Raw genomic sequence first — 16984 nt, 5'->3', positions numbered from 1 at the left:
TTTGTGTTTGGCTTATTTCACTTCATGTAATATTTTCAAGTCTTGACCATGTTGTAGTATAGGTAGAATTTATAGTCATGCATTGCTTAATGACAGGGGTGTATTCAAAGAAGTACATCATTGTGTGAACGTCCTAGAGTGTAACTGCACAAACTTACCTAGTCTAACCTGTACTCCCACGATCATATATGTGTCAGTAAGTGGCACCACTGTATACCACATTTTGTTTATTCATTTATCTGTGGATGGGCACTTGGGTGGTTTCTACCTTGTGGCTACTATGAATAATGTTGCTATGAATGTGGGTATAAAAGTATCTGCTTGAGCCCTAGCTTTGACTTTTAGGCATGGTTGAATTTTATGCTTGTAAAAGAGGTTATTTAGGGTATGTTGACATTCATCTTAAAATATTGCTAAAATCTTGCATTCTTGACTACTCATCATGTCTCTTGCCTCCCTTATTTATGCTTTTTGAGAGCAAGGACTGCCTTCTAGGTTCAGCACTCAGCAAGTTACCTGGGATGAATATTTGCTGAATAGTCGTAGGATTTGTATCGTTAAGCCATCTTTCACTATAGTAGTTGGTCCCAGAGTGATAGAATTTGCTGTCTTTTTCGTTGTTTGTGGCTCATTAATTAATGTGTTCAGTGAATATATAATAATTCTTAATATTAGCCTTAGCCCAACATTATTAAGGAAGTTCATTTGCTAAAGCAAAAGCCCTGATATAGCTAAAATCCAGTTCAACAAACATTTGTTGAGAACTTGCAATGTAGGAAACACATTTCAAAATGTGTAATTTCAGAGCAATTTCAAAGCTCACTTGAGATACTTTATTGGTAGTGCATTACACACACACACACACACACATACATCTACACCTTTAACATGAATCTCTAGTTTTGTTTTTTTTTTTCCCCATTGTGAGAACAGCATAATAACAGTCAAGACAGTTTAGAAAAAAGAGAACAAAGATTACCCACAGTCCCACTGTAATATAAGCTCTATTTTCATCTCATAGTGTGAGTTTGGGAGTTGAACTTATAAATAATTTATTTTGAAACTAAAACCCGAAATACATCTGGTGGTAATTATTTTTTTTTAATTTATGTTTTGAAACTCATACTAAGAGTAAAGGTCAAATTAATGATCTCAAATTTGGAGGCTTTTTTTTTGAGGTATATAGAGCAGTTTTAATGGATGATTTAAGCCACTCTCTTCTTAGTGGAGCAATGAAATTAGCATCTCTCCCCTCTTTTGGGGATATATTAGTGGACCGTTGACATGTTAAAGGGATTGGGTGTTTAGAACCTGTAGGTCCTTCAAACTTTTGTAAGGTCAGAGATTGAAGGGAATATGTTTATGACCATGCTGAAGGGAAACCTTCCTCTAAGGATTCTCAGAAGCCAGAGGAGGTGTGTTCTAGGCTTGAACATGAGTACCAGCCAAATGTGTGATGGGGTTGGACATGTTGGTGAGTTAGTGAAGATTGTGACTGGGGTGGTTAGGGAATGAATGGCACCCACAAAAACTGAGCTTTCCATATGAGAAGGAGGTGAGTTGGTAGATACACACCTAGGTGTCTCCTGGGGGCACAGACAGAAAGATGGGGCTAGCAAGGAATCAAGAATGTGTGCAGGAACCTCATCTAGCCAGCCTGAGTCTGCTTGGAGAGACAGGAAATGTCCAGAAAGGAATCTTATGAAAGCTCTTTTTAAGTTGTATGTGATGATGGCACTAGCCGCTGCTACCTGTTTGGGTTTTTTAGTCTGGCAGAGGGGTTATTGAAAAGGTGGGATTTTGGGGCCTCTCTGGTGGTATAAGGAGTTAAGTGTCAGGGTTATGAAGCAATCCACAACTACTGCAGCGCGAGTTCTATCCTGGGCCAGGGAGCTACCCACATGGTGCAGCAGACCTCTCCGGACTCGCCTGCTGCTCCCTTCAGCAGTGCATTTCAGTGGATATCTGCCTGTTCTGTTCCCTACTCTGTCTCTGGTGAATCCTCTCACCCCCCACACCTCTGGTCTGTACCCCAGTTCTTGTATGCATAAATAAATCTTTGGAAAAAAAAAAGGTGGGATTTTAGGCCACAGGGCCTCAGGTTGTTAAGTATAGTGAGTTGGGGTTGGGGTAATTAACCATTGGTAGCATGGTGGGAGAGGATGGTATTTTTTCTATGAGGTGGCAAAATGCTATCTGGTGAGGGGCTACAGAAGTAATTTGTGGAAGGGATTTGCTGCCAAGAAAGGAGAAGTAGGGCAGGGACCCATTTGGAAACTAATGGAACCCTTAGAGAGGCTAATTGGAGAGGTGAGAAGAGGTTGTTTTGAATTGTGTCTAATATGTATTATGTGTTTTGCATGTGCCCAAGCATGGTTGTAAGTGCTTTATATAACAGCTTTAGGAAATAGATGCCATTGTGATCCCTAGGAGACTAGAGCAGAACTGATGCGTAACTTGCCTGAGATCACAAACCTAGTAAGTTGCAAAGCTGTAAGGTACCTGTTGACAGTCTCAGTTTAAGAGTCAAGCTCTTAACTTACATGCTCTATTGCTTTACTCTAATAGCTAGCATTTATTGAAAACCGCGCAGTCCTATGTTAAACTTATTGCATTTGATTCTCATAAGAACTCTTAAGAGGAAGATATTTTTATTTTCATTTTCCAGATGTGGAAACTTGGAGACAGAGAGGTTGAGTGTCCTGCCTTAGGTCACACAGCTGGGGCATGCTTACATTAGCATGCTATATTTCCAGAGGCAGGCATTATTTATTATTCACACTGTAATATCTACATATACCCTTCAATTCCACTCCTGAGAAAATTGAACTGATTAAATATATTGCAAGGTAATTTTTGTGTGTGTGAAATATTAATATAGGATCAGATAATCAAGGCAAAGGTGTGGAGACCAAAGGAGGGACAGACTTACTACCAGTCTTGGAGGAGGCTTCCCATCAAGGGGATGTAGAAAAGATGTTTAACAAAATCAAATACGAGAAAGGAAGGGAAGAGGCTAAAGAGGCAACCCATCAGAAGTGAGTTCAAAGAGAAAGTGGGTAGGTCCTAGAGCAGACCCTGAAGGAGAGCAAAGTGGATGAATCAAAGTCCCCAAATTTGGTTAAGAAGAGACCATGGAAAATACAAGAGTATAATTTAATTCAGGGGTAATTTCTATGTGCTCCAAGGTTAAAGGCCACAAGCATACACTTCTCTTGGATAATGCTAGTCCCCGACCCTTGGTTTCAATTTCCGCTGTTTCAATTAAATCAGGCAAGTTTCAAATGGGTATGAACAGCAGTCTCTCTCTCTGACTCCCTCATCGTCTTGAGGTGAGAAGTGGCACCTGGAAGCAGGTCTCCAGCCTCTCCTGTCTCAATCCCTTACTGATCCTGTCTCCACTCTCCACCCCAGTTATCTGGAACTTTCCTGGCATTGTTTACTCCTGCTGCGCTGGGATCTGCTGCTCTTTGACTGTCACCTGCCCCTTTTCCCACCCAGCTTGGATGGTGGTTACTCCTCCTTTATAACTCACATCACTTTATCTCTATATATGTGTGTGGAGGGGGCACAGTCTTCATGTAGGGGTATCATGTGCATTTTCTCCATGATCCTGCTGCAGTGGTTGTTGAAAATCTTCTAGGGAGTTCTGTTGTATTGTTGCCTCAGGTCCTTGACGTCTTTCTCCCTTACCCAGGTCATCATGTGTGAGCCACCCCCTCACCCTTTTTTTTCACTGCATTATAACCTATGACTATTAATGTATTTTTTCCTCTAATAGTATATTGCATTTTTCTCAATAGTCTCAAATTCTAAGTGTAGGTTCTTATTGCCTCTGCCTGCCTGAGACCATAGCTTTTCTGACTTCACTGATTTCCTGACTCTGTTTGATCTATGGTATCTTGCGTGCATGTCATTTTTTCTACTGAAACGTATAGTGTCTACATGATCTCTAATGATACATGTCTGTCTTCTTTTTAGCCTCATCTGATACTGTTAAGGTTCAGCCCTCTTCTTTTTCATTCCCGTAAAGCTATATCTTAGAGCTATGTTTTACTTATTCTGACACTCAAGCAGTATGTTCTTTAAGCTCTGGAGTGTGTGTAAAGAACACATGTCACACTTACTTAGACTTTGCCCCAGCACCTAGCACGATTCTTTTACAGATCATAATTAATGAACAGTTATTTGCATTCATGCAACAGATGCATGTATGAGTGAATGAATTGGCTGTTGTGAATTTCCTAAGCTTCATGTTTCATATTCAGAGCCTAAAGTTTGCATCTTTAAACTAGTTTCCTGTCTAGGAAACCTATCTAGGCATTAGGTTGATCAAGCTGCAACCAAAACATATGACATGAAATATCTTTTAGTCTGAGCTTAAAATAGGAGTGTCTTTTTCTGCCTTGCTTGAAATTTTGTAAATGGTCCTCCTTTGATGAGCATTGTCTTTTAAGTATAATTACATAGAGATAAGTGAATTCACAAAGCTTTCAGAAAAAGCCAAGCTGTGTCATGGTCATGTAAATATTGCCTGAAGGATGGTCGGCCAGTAGTTTCTTTTCCTAGTGTGAGATTTTGTTTCTGTTGATTCTAAGGGAGGTGTCAGTATCATTGCATAGGCTCATATTCGGTAAAGAAACTTGACCCAATTGTTTGTTTAACCTAGAGAAGCCTATGGCATCCAGCATATGCTGGCTTGCACACCACGTGTGACCTAGAGGATTAATTGAAGATTGCAGAAGATAACTTGATTTCCAGATGAACTTGGGAAACTTTACACAGAACCCTCTTTCTAACCATAAATAGCAGGGCAGCTTTGTCCTATTTTTATTGTAGCATACACAGAAGATGGAAATCAATATTGGAAGAAATGCTTTATTTTGCCAAGGAAAAAAAATCATACTCAACACTGTTCTCATTTTTCTTGGCAGGCTCTTCTCAACCATCTGTGAGTCCAGAGGAACTGTCTCCTCCATCCATCTATCCAGCAAAATCAGAGTTAATAGTCAGTGTTGGCGATGAGATTAAACTGCTCTGCAGCGATCCTGGGCTTGTCAAATGGACTTTTGAGTCCGTGGATACTTTGACTGAGAAAACACACAATGAATGGATCGTGGAGAAGGCAGAGGCCATCAATACAGGCACTTACACGTGCACCAATGAAGGCGGCTTAAGCAGTTCCATTCATGTGTTTGTTAGAGGTAAATGCTTGACTTTTCTTTCTTACTAGCCTATAGAGAACTTGGTGTTTTGATTTTAACTATGAATAACATTTTGATGACTAAGTCATAGATAAACTTTTATTAGCTTGATCTAAAAAGCCTAAATTTCTTTCTGTTGTTGGTTTCCCCTTAACTTCAGCTAAAGGTCTGTGAGGCTACAATCCTCTTCCTAATGAAATTACAATATGGTTAGCCCATTTGTCCCAGTGCCCTGAGTAAACCCTGAGAATAAATTAGGCCCTTTGGGAGAGCCGTATTTTAATGCCTGGAGATCCCAGATACTCCCACTTAGTAAAAACACTTCAGGGAACTAAAGGCCTCTAAAGGCCTCAGCAAACCAACACTTCAAAAGAATTGACCCACTTTCAAGAAGTAAATTCCAGAAAAATAACTCAGTCAGCTAAACGCCCCATGCCCTTCCTAGGTCTTAATAGATGTCAGTTGATTCATTAAAAAAAAAATTGTGGCCTCTTAGAAACAAAAGAAAAAATGACAGAGTTCTGTACCTCATTTCCTAGGATGAGTTCAGAGATTCGTCTATGTTTGTGCAGTTACATATTTGTCGAAAGGAGGTTTGCTGGAGGCAAGGGTTGGGAAGGAGTAGTGTTTTGTTGATGTGAAAACTGAAGTACTTAAACCTTAAGTGACATAATCAAATTATAGGAGGAGAGAAATAGTCCCCGTTCTAGTACTGGGTGAGTGTCTAGACTGGGTGATCATTGAGACAGACCCGAGGAGAAGCCTCATTTGTGTGTGGAAAGAAAAATGAATGAAAGTATTCATTTGACCAACTTCAAGAGTCTCACTTTTGGATAAGCCAGCCAGCTCTTTTATAATTTTTAGGGAGACAAAATTGTGCAAATTCTAGCTCTGTCAAGGAGTTAATAAAGTTGATTTGTGTTCATCCTAAAAAGCTTGCCATGAAATTGACTGTTTCTTCTCCCTTTATTTGGCATCCTTTCCTACGTGGGTAGCAGAAAAGAAATGTGCATTGATAAGCCATAGTTTAGCCTCTGGGGATGGTTCCATAATTGTTGAGTTAACCTGTGTGCTCTTCTTTGACATTCAAGGAGTGCTCCATAATTTCCAGGTGATAATGAAGCATCATTCTGCTTATTTAATAGGATGGGTAGACAACTGGAAAAGTAGGGAAAACTGCTGATTAGCCAAATCGGTCTCACTGAGCTCATGAATTTTCTTTATAAGGGATGTCGTTGTCAGCAACTTAGAACACTTCTTTATTACTAAGTTAAAATGTTTGGATATCTTAGTAATCTATATAACAACAATTAGGGGAATTGAGGCATTAGAAGAGCTCGATAGGCTCAAGCAACTGAGAAAAAGTAGATGAAAAAATAACCAGTGATGACCCCAGACCCATAGTTCAGTCATCAGGTCATTTATTTGCAAAATAAGCTAGTAAGGTTGGGAGGTACATAATGCGTTTTGGGAAACTTTCAAAATTGTTCTATTAAATGAGTATATTTTAGTGACGTTAAATTCATTTTTGTGGGACATCGATTTCTAGATACAAAGGACAATTAAACAATTTTTAATATAATCCATTAGTCCAGCCATTTATCTTTATTATCTTTATTCAGTAGAGGGTGGTAGCATATTGTATGTACTGGATAAGCTTTTTATCTTTGCTTATATGAGGTCCCAGTCCACCTGAGTCTCTCCCAGTCCATGCCCGGTGTCCTGACATAATTATTAATAATACTCACAATGATCCTTGTTTGGACAATAAAGTATTTACCACAACATTCCTGAAACTCATAAGCCTCCTTCGTGTATTTGAAACTGTTTTGATTTCCAGAGTTTTAGCTATACCTATTTCTCAAGGACTATGGATAGAGTGAGACCCACATGTTATCTGTACAGGGTAGTGAGAGTTTTCTAGATGATATCCTGAAGCTGAAAGATGCTGGAGACTGGGAACTCTGGAAAGGGGTGCACACGAGGGGCAGGGGAAGAACACTTGTCCCTGACCCTAATAGGTATCATCAGTCTGGCTTATTCAGTGCTTCTGCTGTAGAAAAAGAGCGACTATTGTAATAAAATATTCTCAGTTTTAAGAGCTTGAATTGTTTCATCAGTCAGACGTGGGTCTGAGTTCCGCCCAGCCCTTTCCAGACCCGGTCACTTCATGAGAGTCATTTTTTTAAAACTTTAGTTTCAAAATCTATAAAATATTGGTTATGATATGGCCTTCCCTTGTATGGGAAAGAAGACAAGGATACCCTGGTCCACTGTCCTCTGACAGATCCAGAGGTGAAGGATCACTCCCTCACAGGCTGTGAGGGGAAGCCCCTTCCGAAAGGCTTGCTTGGTCTTTGTTGCTGACCCCAAGGCTGGCATCACCATCAGAAATGTGAGACGCGAGTGCCCATCCCATGGGGGTGTTTTTAGGATCAAATGAAATAAAGTGTGTAAGAGTCTAAGCTTAGGCCTGAAACATGGAAAGTGGAATATTAACTCTTACCTGTTAGTTTTATTTAGTTAATTCTGCTCTGGCTTGCAAAGAAGAAAGACAATAGCCTCTTGGGCCACTAGAGCTTATTGTTATGAAAGGGAACATTTTAGATTGTTTAAAAAAATCTTTCCAGTGTCTGTGACCAGCCCTTCAAACTGCTAATTTTTGATATGCTTATTATAGACCCTGCAAAGCTTTTCCTCACTGACGTTTCCTTGTATGGGAAAGAAGACAAGGATACCCTGGTCCGCTGTCCTCTGACAGACCCAGAGGTGAAGGATTACTCCCTCAGGGGCTGTGAGGGGAAGTCCCTTCCGAAAGGCTTGGTCTTTGTCGCTGACCCCAAGGCTGGCATCACCATCAGAAACGTGAGACGCGAGTATCATCGGCTCTGCCTGCGCTGCTCTGCTGAACGGGAGGGCAAGCTAGAGCTGTCGGAGAAATTCACTCTGAAAGTGAGGGCAGGTACGGGCCTCCCTTACTTTCTCCTGGGGCTCAGAGAATCTCATGACCTAAAAATTTCTCTCTTCTCATCCATCCCTGTTAGCATTGTCGATCAGGCAGCTGGCTCTTCATCAGTTCCTCAGGGTCAAAATAAAGTCAGCCACTTGTGGGTTCTTGATTTCACAACCCCAACCCCAGGACACCAGCCCGTGGTGGTCTCCAGCTAAATGTATCTGTCAAAGATTCAGTGGAGTGGGGAGAATGGTAGAGCCACTGACTTCAGGATGCCTCAAAGCACCTTAATTGCACAAACGTTCTTCCCTGAGAAACTAAAGACAACTTCAGTTACTTCCTAAAAGGTTTCCCTGGAAGGATGAGCATACAAATTTTTCACTCCTTGATTTACTATTGATATGTGAACTGACTTGCTCCTCAGCTATTTAATTTTAATACATTCTCAAACTCTTCCCAATCTGAGAAGGACAGTGCCCCCTGACTTGTTGGAACATACCAACTGGACCTTGTAATGATGGTATTATGTCAAGTCTTCTGGAAGATGCCTAGATTTTGCATCTCAGAGGGTATCCTATTCAATACCAGTTGGCATTTAAACAGTTGAATAGTTTTCATTCAGTTTTTGACAGAGTATGCTGATTGAAAATCAGGAAATTTTGATTCTTTGAAACCTGGGATTTTCAGGAACAAAGTATTTTTACAGCATAGGCGAGATGCCTGTTTGGTTAAAGGATATAACTAGCTATAGGTCACATCTTTATGAGACCTGGGAGTTTCTATAAGAGGAAACCACTTTACTACGCCAGGACTTCTACCTATTTCAAGACAGCATTGACCAAAGGGGCCTAGGGGGAGAGCACAGTGGACTGGTGGAGACTGTGGGGATTTGGTGGTAGGAGAGCTTCAGTAACCACACCTGAGGGGAGAAATCCTGTACTGCCAACATATAATTAACAAGGGTGTGAAACAATGGTACTTCATTAAAAAGGTAGTAAAAAAGTAAAGCCTGAAATAAATTTTAAAAAGTATTGTCCAGAAGTATTATAATTGCTAAGTAAATGCTTCTGTCTTTTCCACTCAATATTAATGAATTTACTTGAAGGCTGCATGACTTAATTTCGGGTATCTTCAGCTAGGCAAGTAATACAGATTGGTTAATAATCTACCTTATGTTTTATTTAAAAGATGATAAAATCAACTGCAATTTGAGGAAAAATGGTTAAGTTAAAATTTCACGCCATAATAGAACAAATTACTTGAAGGCTGCATGTCTTTTTTTTTTCTAGCCATCAGAGCTGTACCAGTTGTATCTGTGTCCAAGGCAAGCCATCTTCTTAGGGAAGGGGAAGAATTTAGTGTGACGTGCACTATTAAAGATGTGTCTAGTTCTGTGGACTCAATGTGGATAAAGGAAAACAGTCAGGTGCGTGAATTATTACTTTTATTTTTCTCAATATGCTGCTATCTCTATGGTGGGACATTTTAAGGTTTTTCTTTAAAAGAATCTGTTAAGTGTCCTAGGGGATGGCTCTGCTGGTGTGTTGGTCCAGGAGGGCTGAGATGCATTTTCCCCCATTTTATAACACTCTGTGTATGTACTTGTATACATTCATGACTAGTAACAGATCATTGTCATTTTGTAAAGTTATTTTGAGAAAATTGAGGAGAGTACATGAGACTATATTACTGCTTGTGCTGTTTCTTTAAATGACTTCAGTGTGGAAATTAAAAAAAAAAAAGGTTAACTGCATAAATACCTAATTTTTAAAGCTATTATCCATACTATTCAGGCTTGATTATTTAAAATATTGAGAAAAGTTGCTGACTTTTCCTCCTTCCATAGTTATAAAGAATAGATGGTTTTAGATATTAATCAGAAAGTTCTTTCCTTCCCCACAAAATGGCCTGTTCATTTGAGAGATAGGTTTCTCTTTGTATGGATGTGATTTCCTCCTTGGGGGCTGGTTAACTGAGATCAAGTTGCTAATGGTTTTCTATTTGTTTTGGTCACTATTACTAAAATAGTTTTTTTTTTTTTCCCTCTCGATTTTATTTTTGCATATAAGAACTGGGGTAGAGGACCTCCCTGGTGGCCCAGCGGTAGAGCTCTGGGTTGTGAAGCTGCCCGCAGCCTCTACAGCACCGGTTCAATCCCAGCCATTGGGCAAGGGTCCCACATGGTGCGCAGACCTCTCCTGCCGCCCGCTGCTCCCCTCAGCAGTGTACTTCAATCCTTCTGCCTGTTCTGCTCCCTGCTCTGGCTCTTGTGAATTCTCTCACCCTCCCTGCGCTTCTGACTGTACCCAGTGCTTGTATAAATAAATAAATAAATCTTAAAAAAAAAAAAGAACTGGGGTACAGGCCAGAGGTGTGGGTGGTGAGAGGATTCACCAGAGACAGAGTGGGGAACAGAACAGGCAGACTGTCTGAAACATGCTGCTGAGGGGAGCAGTAGGCAAGTCCGAGAGGTCTGCTGCGCCATGTGGGTTAGCTCCCTGGTCGAGCATCGAACTCGTGCTGCAGTGGCTACAGATAGCTTCACAGGTTGCATCTTAACCCCTCATGCCACCAGGGAGGCCCCCTAAAATAGTTATCTTTAATCTGAAACATTTGGACATGTTTAGGTTCTTATTGATTTAACAATGTTTAGGTATGTTAAAAGTAAACATTTAACATGTTTAGGTTCTTATTCATGTATCTGCTGTATGATATCTACCATGTTAGACATAGCCTAAAATTAAATAAATTTTAGCCACTTATATTTGAAGTTTTTTCCCTCCCTCTAAATGTAGTCATTAATTACAAAGTCTTTAAAATGTCTATTTTTCCTAATATTTTGCTTTAAAATTTCCATTGAATTTCAGTTTTCAGTAATTATTGTTTGAATAATCTTGACCATCCTAGTTAATTAGCTATCACAATGGTTTGTCCTCAGTACACATATATCCATTATACTGGAACAAAGAAATTCTATATTTCTCCCCACCCCACCCCTGCATCTTCCTAAAACATGCCCCATTTTCAACATTGGCAATTTCAGGCCAATTTAAAGTATTCTTTGTTAAAGCAAGTAACCATGGTGATTAGCATAATGCAAAGCATTATCATGGTATTCATGTAGGCATGTGATGGATGATACCTTGCTAAATGAAGCATGCCATTGACTAGGAGAATGGATTATACTATAGGCTTGTTCTTTTAAGCCAATGGAAACCAAGAAAAACAAGTTTTAATTTTATATCATAGAATATTATAATAACAATAGTTAATGTGTAGATTTCTGACTAACTACAGAACACAGTCTTTACCAGTTGGCTTTCTATAATCCCTTGATTTTAGAGGAGAGAACAGTTTCAACTGTGTATGTATTTGAACAGCTGTATAACTCAAAAATTAGCCTTTTTGAGATGAGAAATTAAATTGCCTCAGGCAGTTTCGTTCTGAACCATTTTTCCCAGGAGCCCTGCATGCCATTCCCAATTAATCCATTGGCACTGGTAGATAAACCCTTGGTGTTGGGAACTCTTTGGGGAAATCCCGTGTGCACCTCCAAGGGTTAAGGAAAACCAAATCAGGTGCAAACAATATGTAATGTGTGACTTGCAGATGGGGCTCTTGGCTCCTTGCCAAGGTTCATCTATGAATCTTTTACTGATATCCTTTGGCTTAATTTGAACTACTTAGCACTGTTAGCACCATTAAATCATTTCAAAAATCCAGTGTTGGATTCCAACCATTTGCAATAGTTTAACTCACAATGAAATTTAAGATAAAATGAGTGTTTTTAGTTTTTGCAATTGTTTGTTTAAAACATGAGAATCTTGGAGTGTAGTCAACCCTTAGAAATCTTGGCTAGTTTTTCTAATGCTTTTAATTATGCTCTTTGATGGTATCTTAAATTATGGTCTTTGGGTTTGGGTGTTAATATTGCATCACTTGAACCAAACTATTCTTTCTGGTGCTGACATGTTTAGCCTCTAATGAGATTCTTGGTGTCTTGTAAGAACTAGAAGATACCAAGTATTGTAAGTGTAGAATATGGCATGTTATCTGTACCTTGTTACTTTACCTTTGTAGAGGAGAAGTCTGGGACAGGATGGAGTAGGAGAGGCCAGAGAAAATGTTACTTCTTGCCATCTCATCATCTTAATAATTGATCTGCCACACTGAAATGGCAGATTTCTACCAGTTACTAGAAGAATCTCTTAGAAGGAGGTTAGCGTCAAATCTATATAGTACTTCGAACCAGAAATTCCTTTAAAGGTTTTGTTTCTTCATCCTCTCTTAGAAACAATAGCTGAGACTAGTGGAGACCTTGAGTTTTCACAGTTAAATAGGCTTCTCTCCCTTTTATTTTGAAATACTCAATTCTGGCAGTCAGCTTGCTTTATAAAATTTTTTTCAAAAATCTAATAACAGAACAAAAAGTTCTAATTCCACAGTTGCATATAGTATTGCTGCAATAGAAATATTATGTGAACCCCCTATGTAATTTAAATTCTGGGGGGGCACATTACAAAGAGTAAAGTAAAATTGATTTTCATGCTGTATTTTATTTGACCCAGTATTGCCTGAATATTATTTTTCTTGAAATTAGCATAAAGTTAATGTGACTTTGTATTTTTTTCATATTAAATCTTAAATCTGGGGCATATTTTATATTTAAAAAACAAATTTTTTGGACCACTGTGTTTTAAGTACTAAGGGTCACATGTAACTTGTCCTTATAATTGCTTTGTAGTCTGCCCTTTTTTTTTTTTCATATTTATTTCCTCTCTGCCCACATGCATATATATTATCATATGGTTTTCAAATTTTTACATTCATAATTTTGAATTACCTGGCATTCTGAGTTTCACTGCAATAAACATCTGGGAACTTTTGTTTTTTTATTATTTCCTTGAGATAAATTTGCTGGTTGATCAGAGGGAATGGACATACTGCCAAGTTACATTCCAGAAGAATTGTTCTGATTTACAACATTGTCAGAATAATCTAAGCTAATAGGTTCACCATGGCCTGGCTGTCAAACCAGTCTTGATTTCATTTCATGTTAATATCAGTTCCTATTTACTTCCTTTTTTAGGTTTTTTATTTTTTCATTGTAATAGAAATGTGTAATAGGAATAGGAATGTAAATCTGTATTTCACTTACAGAAAAATTTGGAAGATACAGAAATCTATTTGCTATTCCCTTGAATTTTTTCTAAAAACAACTGCAGTTCCTGTCATTTTTTTCTCCTGATGTGTTCCATACTAGAAATCTCTCCCTGTCTTATCTGTAGACAAGTAAGGGTGGGATTACAATATCACCATGATAGACAAATTCACAACCTTTTCTCTTTAGCTCATGCTTACTGGGGCTTAATCTTATATGTCTCATCTACTTTGGACTCCTTCAATAGTAGCCAAAATTCTGCTGGGTGAAGACTACAGGATGGATTTCTAAGTTATCGACATTGTGATTATACTTTTATTCATGACAATAATATAACCATTAATAAAATAGAATGTGTTTTCTTCCAATCACTGGGATACAGAATAAAAAATTATGTAACAGGAGCTGTTGATATGACCTAAGTATGCTGACTCAGAAAAAGTCAGTATTCTATATTTTTTCTATAATAACCGGAAGTTTAGCTTGATTAAAAAAAAATGTAGTGCTGCAAGAGCTTAGAATTATGTATGCTGTGGTTATTAAGAAATGAATTTTCATGTTTTTCCTCCAATCATTAATAATGACTATCTTTCAATATAATCCTGTAATATGAAGTGTTCCAGTGACAGACTTGTCATGATGCTTTATTATTCTTACTTAAGTAGTGTATAATGAATGCTAATATGAAGAAGTTAATTGCTGCTATTTTTAATTTATCTAGGAAAGATCCTGAATATAAATTTTATGGTAATCTTTGATTTTTTTTTTCTCCCTTTCTGAAACCAACAGACTAAAACACAGGTAAAGAGTAATAGCAGGCATCACGGTGACTTTGACTTCCAACGTAAAGAAAGGTTGACTATCAGCTCAGCAAGAGTTAACGATTCTGGAGTGTTCATGTGTTATGCCAATAATACTTTTGGATCAGCAAATGTCACAACAACCTTGGAAGTAGTAGGTAAATATCTCTATTAGAATGTATAAATTACTGGCAGTAGTGAAAGAAGAAATTACTAGATAGTTTCCTTTTTATGTAAATGGAATGTTGAACAGATTCTTAGAAATTTTATTATCACCAAATGAATGAACGGCTGGATGAAAATTATCCTTGTAGCCTCTTCCAAGTAGAGCGCAAAATTCTACCAATTTACTAAAGGTAAGTGGAAAGCTGTAACTGAAGTTGTTCAAACCTATCATTCCCTCTGCTACTTTCCCTCTCCTCTCCATCAAACAAATAAAATGTAAATTGAGCTTTTTCAAAAATTCTAGTCCTTGCCGAATGACTTGAATTTGAAAGTGGCCGTAGACTTTTCTCTTTGGGAAATGCAGATCCTTAGAGACTAAAGTATTTCTCTGAATCACTTGGTGTTGCACATCAGCTTTTTTGGTTTATCGTTTTACCAGTGCATGGATCTAGGTCATTTGTAGCCAGGAAGGCTGAATTGGACTTCTCTGCCCCAACATATGCCTCCTCTCCCTGGCCCTACCTTACCCTATCTCCAACTTTAAAGGTCAGAACATAGACTTTCAGGAAGAGTTCCCTGGAGCATAAACTGGAACATGGGAACCTGTGCCCCATCTGGTATCCACACTGGCTTAGCCTTTCTTCCCTTCCCCCAAAATCTCACCAAATGTTTATTTTCCAAATAGCTATTTAAAGAGAGCAGAGTATAGTGAAGTACTAGCTGGCTTTGGTTTACTGAAAATATTTTTAAAGTATTTCACTTATACACTATTTAGTATTGTTTGAAGTTAGTCTGTTTTCTTGTCTTCTTAATGTAACCATGTACTTTGTGCTTGATGTTGATTAAGCACTTGCAGGGTGGTAAAATTTTTCATCATGAACAATAATAAAACGATGCGATATTTATTTTCATCTCTCTTTCCCACCATATATTTCTTCAGTAATTCATGTGGCAACGTTAGAGGTCTGTAATTTATCCCACAAAAATCCCATATAATTTTAGTGTTTCTGCCCATGTTGTAATGGAGAGGATCTCACCAGACTGAACGTGGAAAAGACATTTTACTTGCAATTATAGAGTCATCCCAGAGAAAGAATACTACTCCATCCCTAAACATGATTGTGAACCATTTATTAATTTGAATAGAAGGCTATGCTTTTAAAATATTAAACTCCATAAGTGCTAATTTGCTAAGTTGATTAGGGAGCATGTTGATATATCAGCTTCAGCTCCAGAAAGCAATTAGTAAGGATGTTTTGAGCATATTGTTGTATGTAATCAGATTTTTAAAATGCATTCATCAATTTCCAAGAATATAACTGTGTAACTGGAAAGATGTGAGGTGGTGAAACCTGAATCTGGTTTTGTGTTGTTTCAGGAGATACAATGGGACAAGAACAGGAAGGAACAAAGAGAACAGTCATTTCTCTTGGGGTCAGGCACAGGTTTTGGGTGTGACACGGATTGGTGGGGACAACAAGGCTTAGGGATGGCTGCAGCCTGGTTTTGAATTGGGGTTCTGCCACTTAACTTTCAAATGCATCTGAACTAAACTTGGCCTGCATTTTCTCTTCTGAGAAGCACAGCCTCTAACTCCCAAGGCTGGGGAAAGGAGAAAAGGCAATAGATTTGATAGAAGTGCCTCGCATGGTGTTTGCATTTGATTAGAAGTTAATGTGTCACCAATTTCTTAATGCAAATGTACATTAATGTTATAACTATCTGGATGGAGTTCTTTGATACTAAGAATTCTTAGACTTAATGAATGTGAAGACATAAAGTGGCCATTGAGCAAAGTATATGGTTTATAGAAAACTCAGGAGGAACTTAAAATGAGTAATTTATACATGGTGATTTGAGAGAATTAATACAGTGCAAATATTATTGTCTGTAGGATCTTAATATTTTGCATTGTGTGATATCTTTAAATTTATGACCTTGAGAACTTAAAAATTTTATGTAGCATTCAGATGAAATATTTATTCCTCAGAATTAACCTAAATTATGCAAAGAATGGCAAAGGGGATCATTTATAACTTAGATATTATAGTGAGGTGGTTTCCACCTCCATTTTCCATTTGAATGATTTTTCATTCTCACCTGAAAAATCCATTTTCAATTGGTACACAGGTCAGTTGGAGTCCATTTTTATTCTGAATCTATAGGAAACCAAAGGGTAGTAATATGGTCATTGACAGTCTCACATGAGACTTTAATGCATTTAGCTACTTAGTGCCAAAGACAATGCATGCTGATTTTAAATTTTAAAGTTAATTTTTTAATTTTCAGAAATAAGTGGAAGAATAAAATTAAAATTCTTCCACAATCCCACTAACTTGATATAATAATTGTAAGATTTGGAATATTGCTTATTTCATATGCAACAGAATTTTCGTTATCCATACAGTGTTATTGTCACTCTCTCTCAATCTCTTTGTCTCTGAAAATGTATAGAGACTCTAGGGTCAGCTATAGTAAGAAGAGACCAGCCTTGACTTCTCAAAGACCTGTACCCATATCTACTCTCTGCCATTCAGTAGCTAGCTATATGACTTTCCTGGACTTGATTTTGTTCATCTATGAATTAGGAGTTTTATTTTTCACTATTGTCATAAGATTAATTATTCTCATAATTATTAAATAAGCTAAAATACTTAGGGCAATTCTTGGCATATAGTAAGCGCTGCATAAATAGGGCTGT

The 16984-nt window shown here is 38.1% G+C and overlaps 1 protein-coding gene across 4 annotated transcripts in view; it reads left to right on the top strand.

The window, feature by feature from the left end:
• The window catches only part of KIT (KIT proto-oncogene, receptor tyrosine kinase), a gene marked incomplete at both ends in the record, with an annotated part of 80761 nt that overhangs the window by 31671 nt on the left and 32106 nt on the right, over positions 1–16984 (top strand). For all 4 annotated transcript variants that reach the window (XM_084233839.1, XM_084233838.1, XM_084233837.1 and 1 more), the window contains 4 exons: positions 4935–5204; positions 7885–8166; positions 9447–9583; positions 14108–14276. In XM_084233839.1, coding sequence (XP_084089965.1) covers positions 4935–5204; positions 7885–8166; positions 9447–9583; positions 14108–14276 — 858 coding nt within the window. The remainder of the gene's footprint in view (positions 1–4934; positions 5205–7884; positions 8167–9446; positions 9584–14107; positions 14277–16984) is intronic.

The sequence above is a fragment of the Talpa europaea genome, assembly GCF_964194135.1.
Source record: "Talpa europaea genome assembly, chromosome: 5".
NCBI lineage: Eukaryota > Metazoa > Chordata > Mammalia > Eulipotyphla > Talpidae > Talpa > Talpa europaea.
The sequence above is the reverse complement of the archived record's forward strand: the minus strand, read 5'-3'. Positions and strand labels throughout refer to the sequence as shown.